Below are 13,890 nucleotides of genomic sequence, written 5' to 3' on the forward strand. Positions count from 1 at the left end.
CTTTTTCCTTCCAGGGTCACAACTTTTTTTTGATTTAAAAAGCTGAGTTGACAAATTTGCACCGTAAAACTATTAATTAAAATAATTCGTCGAAAAAAAATCTTTTGAAAATTCTCCTCACTTTTTTCCCAAATGCTTTGGCACGTCTGACTTTCCGAACCCATTCAAGTAGTAGAGCCTCGAGGCCAGTCGTTTTGCTGCTGCCAGGTCAACTTCTGGAGTCGGTTTGGGCGGCGGAGGAGCTGCAATTTCCAAACTCTCTAAAATGTAACATTTTTCCTCTGGGTCTTCATCGTCATCTTCTAAATCGAGGTTCTTCTTCTCGAACGAGTCTCTTCGATTCGAACTTCCCTTCGCCGAACGAACTCCAATAACCTCGTAATTCTCATGATTGACACTGCCGGAGATCCCGTTTATTGGAGTTACATTCGTCAAACGTCCTGAAAGTAAGTTGCCACCGGAAACTGCAGTTGCGGCTGAATTTGAGCTGGGTTCCGAGCTGAAGAAAAGATTTCTCGGAGTCTGGCCTAACACCGGCGAATTGAAATGTTGCGTTTGCTGGGCTGGAGAATTTTCGTCGTCAGTAAACGATTCGTTTAGGTTCTTATGCATCGGAGACGTCGAGGGACCCGTTTCATTCAGGGATTCCGGAGAAGTAGTTACATAACTATAATTCGCGTCCGATGATACATTCAACAAAACATGTGAATCACTCGATTCATCATTCGCTTTTTTCGGCGATGAAACTTGAAATTCTGTTATCAGTGGAGGTTCAGTTTCCGACTGCTCTTCAGTTTCTGGTTTTTGAGTAGCGAAGCTGGAATTGAGCGACAAGTTTTCTGGAAAGTAGTCTGCCCAACAACTGCTGGGATCTGCTGTCGCGATTGCTTCCTTGATTTCCGGAGACAACGAACGTGACTCTTTATCGGGAGAGTTTGAAGTTTCCGAAAATTCTTTTTGGTCAGTTGTTTCAATTGCCGAGTTCCGATTTGAAGACGTTGCCGACGCGCGACTTCTCGGTCGGTTCCTGGAAGACTCCTGCACTAAGATGTCCTTATCATAATGAAAACGTGGTTTTTTATCCTGTTTTTTAACTGCTGAATGCGTTTGCTCGTTATCAAGTGAATTTTCACTTTTTGCCCCTATTAAATGCACGTCGGTCGGCATACTTTTCGTACTGCCTGAAGACGAAATTTTCGATAAATTATCGTTGGATTTTTTGGCCGACGTGTTTCCCAGCCGACGAATAGTGGCATACCCGGCGAAACAGTTATCAGTGGTGTAATCTAGACAACTCGCTTCTAGAACCGCGGACCCGTAAGGAATACTGTGCTGGGATCCATTCAAATTGTCTCCTCTAGAACTGGTCAAAGTACTTCTGCTTCCCGAATATTCTGACAAGGGGTTATTGACTTTGTGTGTATGACCAGACTGAACAGTTAGAGATTTCAAGGCGTGCAGATTGTCTGGTGAAACGGCTGCCGCGATTCGGTCGAAGTCGCGAGGGTCGTTAAGAATCTCCCGCGCTTTCCGTCGCACGATTGGATCTAGGGGTATAGAATGGTTACATTATTTCACATAAGGTAGGAAAAATTGATAGAAGAATTATTTTCACATTTGATGCTCCCAGTAGTTAAAAAGCTACTAGAAATGATGACCTCAACTGGGAAATGGTAGTGATAGGCTGGCTACTGCTATTTTAAGCTTGACTACTTCATACTCCGTTAAGCGTTACCATAGCTCTTATATTGAAGTAACTTAGATCTGATAAAAATAAACAGAATTAAACCCACTTAAATTATGAATGAGCCCAAATTTACTTCATACGTCGCCCCGGGGAAGGATTTCCTGGTTTTCTTTTCAATTCCTAATTGAATTGCATTACGCAATGTGTTAAAGCATGCCTAGCAACCATTTACCTTTTTTCACCAGGGTAGCAGACAAATAATGATGCCTTTTTTCAGTTGGTAAGAATTTATGGTCAAAATGGCCGATATAATTAAATGTAAATCGCAAATAGTATTCAATATCCAACAGAAGGTACAGTGAAAGTGTAATTCTTACCACCAACAATAACCTCAATCGAAACTTCTTTTGGGTTAAAATTCTGAGCTATTCTGTTGAAATTCTCGGCGTAAAATGAACTGCAACAAAGGGTACAAATTCACATGTCGACGACATTTCCACAAAAACATAATTTCTTTGTAAATACCTCAACAAGGCAAGTGCCATAAGGACATTGATTTGATTTAAGTCAAAACAATTCAGCCTGCTTCGAAGAAAATTTCACTTGGTTCTTTACCTTCAAAAGAAGTTGGCTTTACAAAATCAAGAAATCACAACACGGTTAAAAGGGACCTTTTAGCTTTGATTGATTTTTGTCGATACCGATCACAGCTTTGAAAAGGAGGCAATTACCAACTTGCTTTTTATCTCAACCCTTTAGCTCACTTTCCTATTTGAGAAGATAAATCAAAGATTTGAACAGACAACCAATTGAGCCCCAAAAGCGACAATGCCAGTTTCATTACGAAAGATAGATTCGCATTCTCAACCAAACAAAGCGCAGAAAAGGTGCGTGGTTAGGAGTTGCCCATTAAGCATATGTAATGCAAAGTCAATTGACAGACCATTAGAACACCCCGAAAAGTGCTCACTTCCCTTATTGAGGCGGCCAAGTTTGAACTTTCTTCCCAATTTCGGTTAATCCCAAACAGCAAGTCATAATAACTAGTTCTCACAGTTTCAAACAACTTTGGTTTCACTTGAAAGAAGTTAACACTTTCGTTGGTAGCGATAATCTACACTTGCACGATTGCTATTAGGATAGCAATAATAGAATTAGAATAGAGTCGCACCAAGTGATAAAGCTCTTTTCTATAACAACATAGGATGAAGATCTTTTTGTTCGTTATGAGTATTGTTCAGGCAGCCACAATCATGCAAATTGGCGTTGACTTAGCGCATGAACCTTGGTTCAATTTTGGGGTGGATATCGTTCACTTGGTTAGCTTAATTTTGCGGCCCGGTAACTTGATCCTAGCTGGCTTATGGGGCAGCGCAATCATTATCACAGAGCCGAATTCTGCAAACAAAAGCAAAAAAAACGCAAAAAAAAGCTCAAACGACAAACTTAGCCAATCGAAGATTGGAAAAGAGTAATGACTACAAGCAAAACTTTGAAAAAACACTGATGGCTCTTTGAGTTTCTAGAACAACTTATGATTGGCGTTTTTTTGATAACATTAACCCAATTTCAGAAAACTGGATCAACTTGTAGAGTTTCTATTCCGCTGGAAATCTAACTAAATAAACTCCATTTTCGAAACTAGAAATAGTTCACGTTCGTATTTGGAGAGTGCTATTTACGTCACTTTCAGCAGATGAATTTCAGTTTAACTCAAAAAGTGCATCGATACCTAAGTTCATCAATATTTTAAGACCTTTTCCTGAAAAAAAAACAAAAAAAATCAGCAAAACCTATATAAGAGTACACGTTCATTACTCTTAAAAAAACTGTAATTAACGTATGCTTAGCAAAAAACTTTGCTCTAAAATTTGCGATTTATGTTAGTAATGAAAGAGGACTGCCCGTTTAAAACTCCACTCACAAGTTCAAAAAAGCAGTCTGCCGAATCAGAGTATAAAAAAGGCTGAAAAAAGATAAGTAGTCAAAGACAGAGTGCATAAAAACAATAACCACATGCATCAAAAAATTTAAGAGTTAAAAACCTCCGGGACACAAACATGCACAAAAGACAGTTGGAAAACAGTCAATGAAGGCAAGCAAACAGAAAAAAAAACACTTTTTTTCTTGACTTTTGTTATTGAAAAAATCTCTACTTTCGAAGAAAAAATAGGTGACCTTAATATTCTTAAATTTCTATAGAGATTTTTGATTAACACTTTTTTGATAAAACTAACCCAATTTGAGAAAACTGGATCAATCGCTAAATTTTCCATTCCGATGAGAAATCTGAAAATTAAATTAAATTTTTGAAACTAGAACTGGTTTCGAAACTGGTTCCTGAAAATTAAGAAATATTGGATGAAATCGATCAAGCTTCTCCGAAGCAATCAGCAGCTAAACGTCGAATATAGCCAATTAAAAGTGTCGAATCTATTCCTAAACGAGATTTCTATAACATCTTCAAAACGCTAGTACCGATATTTACAGATACGTAAATTTTATCAAGAACGTTCGATGGCCATCAATCCAGATAAGCCAAGATGATGCATTTCTTTTTGCAGGCTTTCGATGTTACAAAAAAGAGTTTCAAAAAATGCATTATTACACAGAGGCAAACACTAGCAGGAAAACGAGAAAAGCAGCTCTATTAAGTGAAATGATAAAATAAATTAAAATAAGACTAGAAATATAAAAACTTTTGCTGTGGCAGATTCGACAACTTTGCATAGAATAAATTGGAAAGCATAAAACCAATATATGCAAAAATGATGGATTTTGAAAAAGTTGCGAGACATTGAGTTGGAAAATTTCTGAAATCGAGTTTTTAATATTGTCCTCTTCTTTGAAACAAGTAGCTTTTTTCGGTTCATTTGATGAATTATATATGTATCAACTGTGTTAAATTATAACTAATTGAATGTCAAAGCACATGCTATCAAAAAAGCCACAAATGTGCCTAAGAAGTGGCACCAATATTTGCGACATGGGTTGGAAAAAAAGATTAGTCGTTCTAATGCACTACGCTTGCTAAAACTGGCGAGTTTAATGATTGCGTGATTAATTGACAAATCATAAAACTTAGCCAACACACAGTTGGGAAAAAAGACATGAAACGCAAAAACAAAAAACAATACTGATTGTTTTTTAAAAAAAACGTCAACTCTCGAACTACAAAGAAAATGATATATGGCACTACAGCTCTTTGAACTTCAAAAACATTTTATGACTGACACTTTTTTGACAGAGTTATCCCAATTTTAGAAAACTGAATCAGATAAGTGAAGTTTGCCTTCCTTTTAACAAAAAAAATGAATTAAAAGTCAAACCGCGGAAGAAAATTTGAGCCTGAGCCAACTTTAGGATTTTTCTTGAAAAAAAAAAATCTTCACGACATATATAAGAGTCTGAACTATGTTCATCGATTGTTATAAACCCTGTTATACATATTTTTTCAAATAAAGGGTTTCATGAAAAATACTTTTGAAATTCAAGAATCTTTTTAGCACGTTTTTTTATCATCAGAACAAAACAGCTAGCCGACAGATTACATAAAAGCAATAAATCAAAAAAACTTAGATAGATCTACCAACAATTTCGAATGTTTGTCTCAAATATCGGATGAAAATTATTTGGAGGGAAACGTGAGATAAACAATTGTCAGCATTGATTTATCAATGAAACAAAATTTACGAAGCTTTAACTGAGCTGACAAAACTTGAGTAGCAGCCCGACCGATAGAAAAATGTTCATAAAACATTAGCCCTAAAAACTGTCCCCGTTCAAGGCACAAAATCTTTTTTCGGCCTTCAAACGACGCATTGTTAGTCAGAAGATCCTAAATCTTTTCAGCCGAATAAACCTTTTGAGTTCTTTTATTGATGATACTTTTCGCGGTAGTCTTTTACTGTGCTAACGGGTAAGAAGCATTTTTAAAATTGTTTGTTTAGACGTGCTGAGCTTGGTGAGAAACAAATATTTTAGAGTTGATTAGAGACTCATGCCCGCCTGTATTTTGTTGACTCACGATCGTGATTTAACAGGAAGCTAGTAGCAATTTAACAGGAAATACTTTTTCCAGTGCGATCCCACAAACACCATGTTTCATTGCGGATTTTGTCCCTATATGTCATTTATACTCAAGAAATGACAGTTCATATGCGATCGCTTTGGGTAAGATTGTGTTTATTCCAACTAGTAGCGATCAGACCTTGAGACAAGGTTTAAAAAATGAGACTTAAAGACTAATTCATTTCCAAATTGGCGGCATTAAAAATTCACGACTAAGCATGCTTTCCCGCAATTTAGGCAATTGTTGTAAATACCATTGAACTTAGAGAACATAAAATGATGTTTAGCCTTGTAACGCCGTTTATTGAGTAAATTTAAAGACCAGATAGTGACAAAATTATATTTACCTTTGCGTATTTTGAGCTCAAGCGTTAAGTTCGGCTGTGCTTGGAGATAGCGGGAAACTGAAACAACAAACCATTATTAAAACCAATCAGTCAAACAAAATCTCATTCTTGAAACGGTTAGATGGGCGACTACTTGTCGGTTAATAAAGCTCATTCACTAGCGAAGCGCACTAGGTCATTACCCATAACATCCAAAAACCGACTCTTAGTTCAACAATAACCCTTCTGGGAAAACATTAATGCATACTTCAAACTCGCTTTGATTAGAAACATTAGGCAAATAAAGTATTTTAGCAAATGGAAACTTTCAAAGTTATGCCAAATTGTAAATCGTTGATATGAGTCTATTTAATCTTAAAACATCGGATTTATTCTGTGATGCGAGAAGCTAAATTAATAAAAATACCTACCTGGCATAAGGTAAAGGCTAAAAATCACGAAGCTTTCATTCTAATGATTTGATTTATTTACGACCAAAGGCCGGCATACAATAAAACTAATCAATTATTCAGCTCGATAGAGCAATAGCTTTTTCAAACTTTAAGTGAAAAAAGCAATCAGGAGGCGAATATTTAGGTAGAAAAGTTTCAACAAACTGAAACTCTGACTTCTAGTTTCTAAAAAAGATGAATTATTGGATTGAAGCTTCAGAAGCAATCAGCAGTATGAAGTCGAATATAGCCAATATGTATGTAGTGCGGGGACGATATTCTAACTGTAACAGCTGTCAATTAGTGTCGAATCCAATCTAAGATATAATTTTTACAGGGAGGCGAAGCTGCGCTTCGCAAACACTAGCAATAACACGACAAACATCAGCTCTATAAAGTGCAAGAAAAAAAGGTTGAAATAAGTTTCGAATTAGTAAAAAAAAAATCTACTACGACTCGGGATCGAACATACTAACCATTCAGCCAGGACGCTTAATACACGACAAGCACTAGAGACATATGAAGCAGAGAACAGATGCTATGCAATTTCCAATGCAACAGTGAAAATTCCATATAAGTGAATACTTTTAATGAACACTTGTATTTGCCAGTTAGGCTAGAAAAAAAAGAAGGTTCGTACTAATACACTAACGCTCGCAAGTGTGATTACATTATGACCGTTTTTAGGACCATTATTTGAAGAAAGTATTTTGTAACTAGAACGTTCGATGGTCACCAATCCCGATAATCCAAGATGCCTTTTTTAGTGCAGGCTTTTCATCTTACAAAAAAAATTATAAAAAAGAATTATTATGGTTGCGACCCGATTGACTGACAAATCATAAACATAGCCAACACGCGGCTGGTAAACAGTCAAGGAACTCACGGAAACAGAAAAAATACTGAATTGTTTTTTTTCTGAAAAAAAAACATCAACCTTTGAATTTCAAAGAAAAAGATATATCGCCTTAAAGCTCTTTGCATTTCAAAAACAATTATTTTTTTTTGACATTTTTAGATAAAATCAACTCAATTCGGGAAAACTGGATCGATATGCTAAATTTTTATTCCACTGGAAAAACTGATAGTTAAAATCTAATTTAGAAACAAAAAATCGATTACGTTTTTCATGACCTTTGCATTTTTGCTGTTCGAAAGCCGAGTTGCCTTCCTTTTAACAAAAGAAAATAACTGAACTTTAAAGGGTATTCAAAATCCAAACCGCAAAAAAATCAAACTGGAATGTGCACGAATTTTGAAATTTTTTTCCTGAAAAAAAAAATTATCATGACCTTTGTAAAATTATTCACTGCGTTCAAGACTATAAAATCAAAAAAACTTTCTCAAAAAAATTCTGGAGAAATATTGGAATCCAATTACCTGAACCATTGAGAATTTCACAAATGTCTTTGCAATGTTTGAAAGAAGCTTAATATCAAAATCCAAAAAGGAAACTAAGCTGCCAAAATGAGCGAGCAGGCGTTAGTCTGAAAAAGACAAAAACTTACAGTTTGCATAAAAGACCGCGGCAGGTCTCGGGTTACGCAATTTTGCCGTCTCAAGCATGGGTTTACGTCCTTATAAAAAAAAGCAAACTGAAGCAGGAGTAAAATTTCCAAGCGCGGATTCTGAACAAACTAAGTCTGTCCGTAAGAAAAGCCTAGCGCCCGGTTGCAATACCACCACTTACCGCAACGTAATCTTCATTTTCATGTGAAAACCAAGCTGACTGAATCGACAACTGAAAATAATCACAAGAAGTCAAAAGGAACAATGACACTTTTCTCAAAAAAATCAATAACTTAACTAGTGTCGCCAGCTCAACTACCAACGCAAACAAGCAACAAAAGCTACAAAAAGAGCCCTAAAACAATCAACAAAATAAGAAAAAAAAACTAAAAATATATGCCTTCAAAACCCAGAAATACAAATGCTAAGCCTTGAACAAACGGACCTCTGGATTGTAACCAAAATCAACTTACTATGTGCCACATACATATTGAAACCATTCAGCCACAAAAATCCTAATTAAACCTAGAAAAAAAGAAATCGTGATTTCCTTTAAGCGGATACAGCACAAGTTATTTAAAATAACCATTTTGAATCAAAAACAGCGTGCAAAACTGATCGTCTAAACAAAATATTCTGAAACTTCGAGTGTTTGAATTTCAAAAATAATTTTAGATTGACACTCTGTTGATAAGTGAGCAAAAAGAATTAACCTATAGTTAATTTTTGGGCGTCCCACTCTTTAACCCCACGATATTTAACCACCTATGTTTACAACCCTACTTTATAACCCCGTAACAAGATAACCCCACAACAATTTAACCCCCTTTTAATGACGAAAATTTGTTTCAAATTAACTCCTTTTATTAAGTCCTTTTACACTCATGGTAGTATTCCAATTAGGTGTACTAATTGAGGCCAGAGAAGCCATTTTTAATTCACTTCATGCATTTGTCGCTCAAAAATAATTGCATCTCATTTAGCTTAAAAAATAATCCTTCATTCACGCGTTTAAAACGAAGATAGCCTACATCGTGCTAATTGAAGGCAACAAAACACGTTTGTGAGTTTTATAAAAAGTCATATTGCCTATTTTTTAACCATTGTTATACGACTTTTTTAACCTTTGTTATATACCTCTATCAGATAGTGTTTGAAGCGTCTTTCCAATTTACTTTACCTTCGAAAGACAAACAATTACTAGTGGTATCAGGCCACGAGTATTACCTTAAACGTAAAAACAAGACAACTACAAATTGAAACTGCTCGAAATACCAAACTCATAAATGCCGCGCAACAGCAATTACGGAAGAAGAAAATTGTATTGAAACGAGGTGTGAACATAATCACGATATTTCTACGGCAAACATGATGCTCGACTACTTTTGAAAAACATCAAGGATCTGAGCGATAGTAATACCCTAACCGTCGCAGTCGCAACCGCAATTCAGCCCATAACAGACGACATTGCCACTCAACTAGCCTTACCAACCAAAAAACAATTAGTTCGCACCGCACAACGTGCGCGCAAACAACGAGAAGAAGTCTTACCAGTCTCCCCAGCAACCAGATGTTTCAAAACACTCGAACTTTTCAAAAAAAATTTTAAGATTTGACAGTTGGCAAAACGATCACGAGAGGATTATTTTATTCGGCGACCATAAAAAGATATGTGTGCTTGAAAAACTCAACTTTTGGTTGGATGACGGAACTTTCAAAGTCACCCCAAAAATGTTTTATCAACTTTACTCTATAGACATTAGTCTTTCAGGAATAGCCCTGCTTGCATATATGCGTTCCTGCCGAATAAAACAAAAAACTACAACCGTTTCTTAGAAGCCCTAAAAATACTAGCCCTTGATTAGTAGACCTGAAAAAATTTTGCTAGATTTTGAGCCGGCAGCTATTCAAGCGTTTCAGAAAAGTTTTCCAGAGTCCAAGCTGTCGGGATGTTTCTTTCATTTTTCACAAAGTTATGAGAAAAATTTTGCAGCTCGGATTGAAAAAGGATTCCAAAACAAACCACGAGTTCGGTTTAGCAGTTAAAATAATACCCTCACTGGCTTTTGAAGAAGAAGAAATTCGAAATTCATACGATAAAATAATGGAGGAAACTCAAATAGTATGTGATCTCACCAGAGTAGGAAAAAATAGCAAAAATTGATGAGCTTTGTCTTTACTTTGGATCCAACAACAAAAAGTCTCATCCCGAATCGAAAAGTCCTATTTCCCCCTTCATTGTGGAATCAAATGGATGAGGCATCATCGGGTTTGGCCAGAACAACAAATGCTGTAGAGGGCTGGTTTTATGGCATACAGTCATATTTCAGTGGATTGCATCCCAGTAAATGGAAAGTGATTGCAAATTTGCAAAAAGACGCTTCCAATAAAAAACTTTTCTATATCGCCTCGAGTAAACTTTTCTATTTAGTTTACAAAAAAAATAAAAAGTACCGGGTGCTCAACGAAAAAGTGCAAAATATTATGCATGTTTACGAAAAAAAACGAATTTGCATTTCTTCCGCGCTATGGCGAACTTGAGTTTAAGATTTGTTCTTCAAATATATTTACAACTTAAAACTTTGTTCGGCAACTTTTTCGAGAAAAGACGTTTCCTTCCAGCCTCCGGGAGACGTAAAAAAACGCATTGACTTGACTCGCATTTGAAAAAAGCTGTATCTAGCAATTTAATACCGGAACAATCGCTCCTTTGGATGAGACGCTATGTTGGAACTAGGGGCTGGCAAACCCTTTAGACATTGCGTTGTATTCCGACAATTCAGAAAAAAGTTAACAAACATTAGATGGTTCGAAAAAATAGATAAGTTTTACTTAAAATAATCGGGTATTTCAACTTGAAATGGTCCGCTCAGATCAAATTTTTGGTCACAACCAGTTCTCAATCCATACTTCATTTAAATTCAGTCAATTAATCTTTTACTGGCAGGAATTGTTTCAAGATCAAGCTCAGTTTTGGGAAAACCTAATCACTTTTGGTAACTAAATTGAATCATGTCGGTCGGATTCGTTTTCAAGTTCATATCCAAGTCTAGAATATCCCAAAATATTTTACGGTCCACTCAAATTGAATTTAAAAGGAAATAGCTGGATCCTGAGAATAATTCACTTTTTATTCCAATTTTTTTCGTCCAAAGACCTGAAAATACTTAAAGGTCAACTCAAAATGAACATAAAAGGAAAGTGCTGGATCTAGTGAATATTTCACTTTTTATTGCTACTTTTTTGTCCTTAGACCCCAAAATATGTTAACGTCCACTTAAACTGAATATAAACGGAAATGTCTGGATCCTGGAAATATTTCCTTCTATTGCTAATTTGTTCGTCCTTCGACCCCAAAATATTTTACGGTCCACTCAAATTGAATATAAAAGGAAATAGCTGGATCCTGTGAACAATTCACTTTCTATTGCAACTTTTTTCGTTCTTGAGCCCCGAAACATTTTTCAGGTTCAGTCAAACTGAATATAAAGAGAATGGCTAGATCATACGAATAATTCACTTTTTATTGCTATTTTTTTCGTCCATAGACCTGAAAATACTTCAAGGTCAACTCAAATTGAACATAAAAGGGAAATGGCTGGATCCAGTGAATATTTCACTTTTGATTGCTACTTTTTTGTCCTTAGACCCCAAAACATTTTTCAGGTTCAGTCAAACTGATTATAAAAAAGGAATGGCTAGATCCTACGAATAATTCACTTTTTATTGCTATTTTTTTCGTCCATAGACCTGAAAATACTTTAAGGTCAACACAAACTGAACATAGAAAGAAATGGCTGGACTCAGTGAATATTTCACTTTTTATAGCTACTTTTTTGTCCGTAGACACCAGAATATTTTAACGTCCACTCAAACTGAATATAATAGGAAATGTCTGGATCCTGAGAATATTTTTTTAATTGCTACTTTGTTCGTCCTTCGACCCCAAAATATTTTACGGTCCACTTCATATGAGTAAAAAGAAATAGCTGGATCCTGTGAATAATTCATTTTTTATTGCAATTTTTTCCGTCCATAGACCTGAAAATACTTTAAGGTCAACTCAAATTGAACATAAAAGGGAAATGGCTGGATCCAGTGAATATTTCACTTTTGATTGCTACTTTTTTGTCCTTAGACCACAAAACATTTTTCAGGTTCAGTCAAACTGAATATAAAAGAGAATGGCTAGATCCTACGAATAATTCACTTTTTATTGCTATTTTTTTCGTCTATAGACCTGAAAATACTTTAAGGTCAACACAAATTGAACAGAGAAAGATATGGCTGGATTCAGTGAATGTTTCACTTTTTATAGCTACTTTTTTGTCCGTAGACACCAGAATATTTTAACGTCCACTCAAACTGAATATAATAGGAAATGTCTGGATCCTGAGAATATTTTTTTAATTGCTACTTTGTTCGTCCTTCGACCCCAAAAAATTTTACGGTCCACGTCATATGAATAAAAAGGAAATAGCTGGATCCTGTGAATAATTCATTTTTTATTGCAATTTTTTTCGTCCATAGACCTGAAAAAACTTTGAGGTCAACTCAAATTGAATATAAAAGGAAATAGCTGGATCCTGTGAACAATTCACTTTCTATTGCAACTTTTTTCGTCCTTGAGCCCCAAAATATTTTCCAGGTTCAGTCAAACTGAATATAGAGAGAATGGCTAGATCATACGAATAATTCACTTTTTATTGCTATTTTTTTTCGTCCATAGACCTGAAAATACTTCAAGGTCAACTCAAATTGAACATAAAAGGGAAATGGCTGGATCCAGTTAATATTTCACTTTTGATTGCTACTTTTTAGTCCTTAGACCACAAAACATTTTTCAGGTTCAGTCATACTGAATATAAAAGAGAATTGCTACTATCTTCGTCCTTCGACCCCAAAATATTTTACGGTCCACTTCATGAATAAAAAGGAAATAGCTGGATCCTGTGAATATTTCATTTTTTATTGCAATTTTTTTCGTCCATAGACCTGAAAAAACTTTGAGGTCAACTCAAATTGAATATAAAAGGAAATAGCTGGATCCTGTGAACAATTCACTTTCTATTGCAACTTTTTTCGTCCTTGAGCCCCAAAATATTTTCCAGGTTCAGTCAAACTGAATATAGAGAGAATGGCTAGATCATACGAATAATTCACTTTTTATTGCTATTTTTTTTCGTCCATAGACCTGAAAATACTTCAAGGTCAACTCAAATTGAACATAAAAGGGAAATGGCTGGATCCAGTTAATATTTCACTTTTGATTGCTACTTTTTAGTCCTTAGACCACAAAACATTTTTCAGGTTCAGTCATACTGAATATAAAAGAGAATTGCTACTATCTTCGTCCTTCGACCCCAAAATATTTTACGGTCCACTTCATCTGAATAAAAAGGAAATAGCTGGATCCTGTGAATATTTCATTTTTTATTGCATTTTTTTTCGTCCAAAGACCTGAAAATACTTTAAGGTCAACTCAAATTGAATATAAAATGAAATAGCTGGATCCTGTGAACAATTCACTTTCTATTGCAACTTTTTTCGTCCTTGAGCCCCAAAACATTTTTCAGGTTCAGTCAAACTGAATATAGAGAGAATGGCTAGATCCTACGAATAATTCACTTTTTATTGCTATTTTTTTCGTCCATAGACCTGAAAATACTTTAAGGTCAACACAAATTGAACATAAAAAGAAATGGCTGGATTTAGTGAATATTTCACTTTTTATAGCTATTTTTTTTGTCCGTAGACACCAGAATATTTTAACGTCCACTCAAACTGAATATAATAGGAAATGTCTGGATCCTGAGAATATTTTTTTAATTGCTACTTTGTTCGT

General features: G+C 35.4%; 1 protein-coding gene across 2 annotated transcripts in view; it reads right to left on the reverse strand.

Annotated features, from left to right (window-relative positions):
• The window catches only part of LOC134843682 (uncharacterized), a 55,106-nt gene that overhangs the window by 19,779 nt on the left and 21,437 nt on the right, over positions 1-13,890 (reverse strand). The window contains exons 3-5 of one of the 2 annotated variants that reach the window (XM_063859896.1): positions 6,516-6,532; positions 6,106-6,162; positions 122-1,547 (exon numbers count right to left, since the gene is read on the reverse strand). In XM_063859896.1, coding sequence (XP_063715966.1) covers positions 122-1,547; positions 6,106-6,162; positions 6,516-6,522 — 1,490 coding nt within the window. In that variant the 5' untranslated portion in view covers positions 6,523-6,532. The remainder of the gene's footprint in view (positions 1-121; positions 1,548-6,105; positions 6,163-6,515; positions 6,533-13,890) is intronic. The other variant, XM_063859895.1, reaches the window with a different exon arrangement.

This window comes from Symsagittifera roscoffensis, chromosome 4 (assembly GCF_963678635.1).
Source record: "Symsagittifera roscoffensis chromosome 4, txSymRosc1.1, whole genome shotgun sequence".
Lineage (NCBI taxonomy): Eukaryota > Metazoa > Xenacoelomorpha > Acoela > Convolutidae > Symsagittifera > Symsagittifera roscoffensis.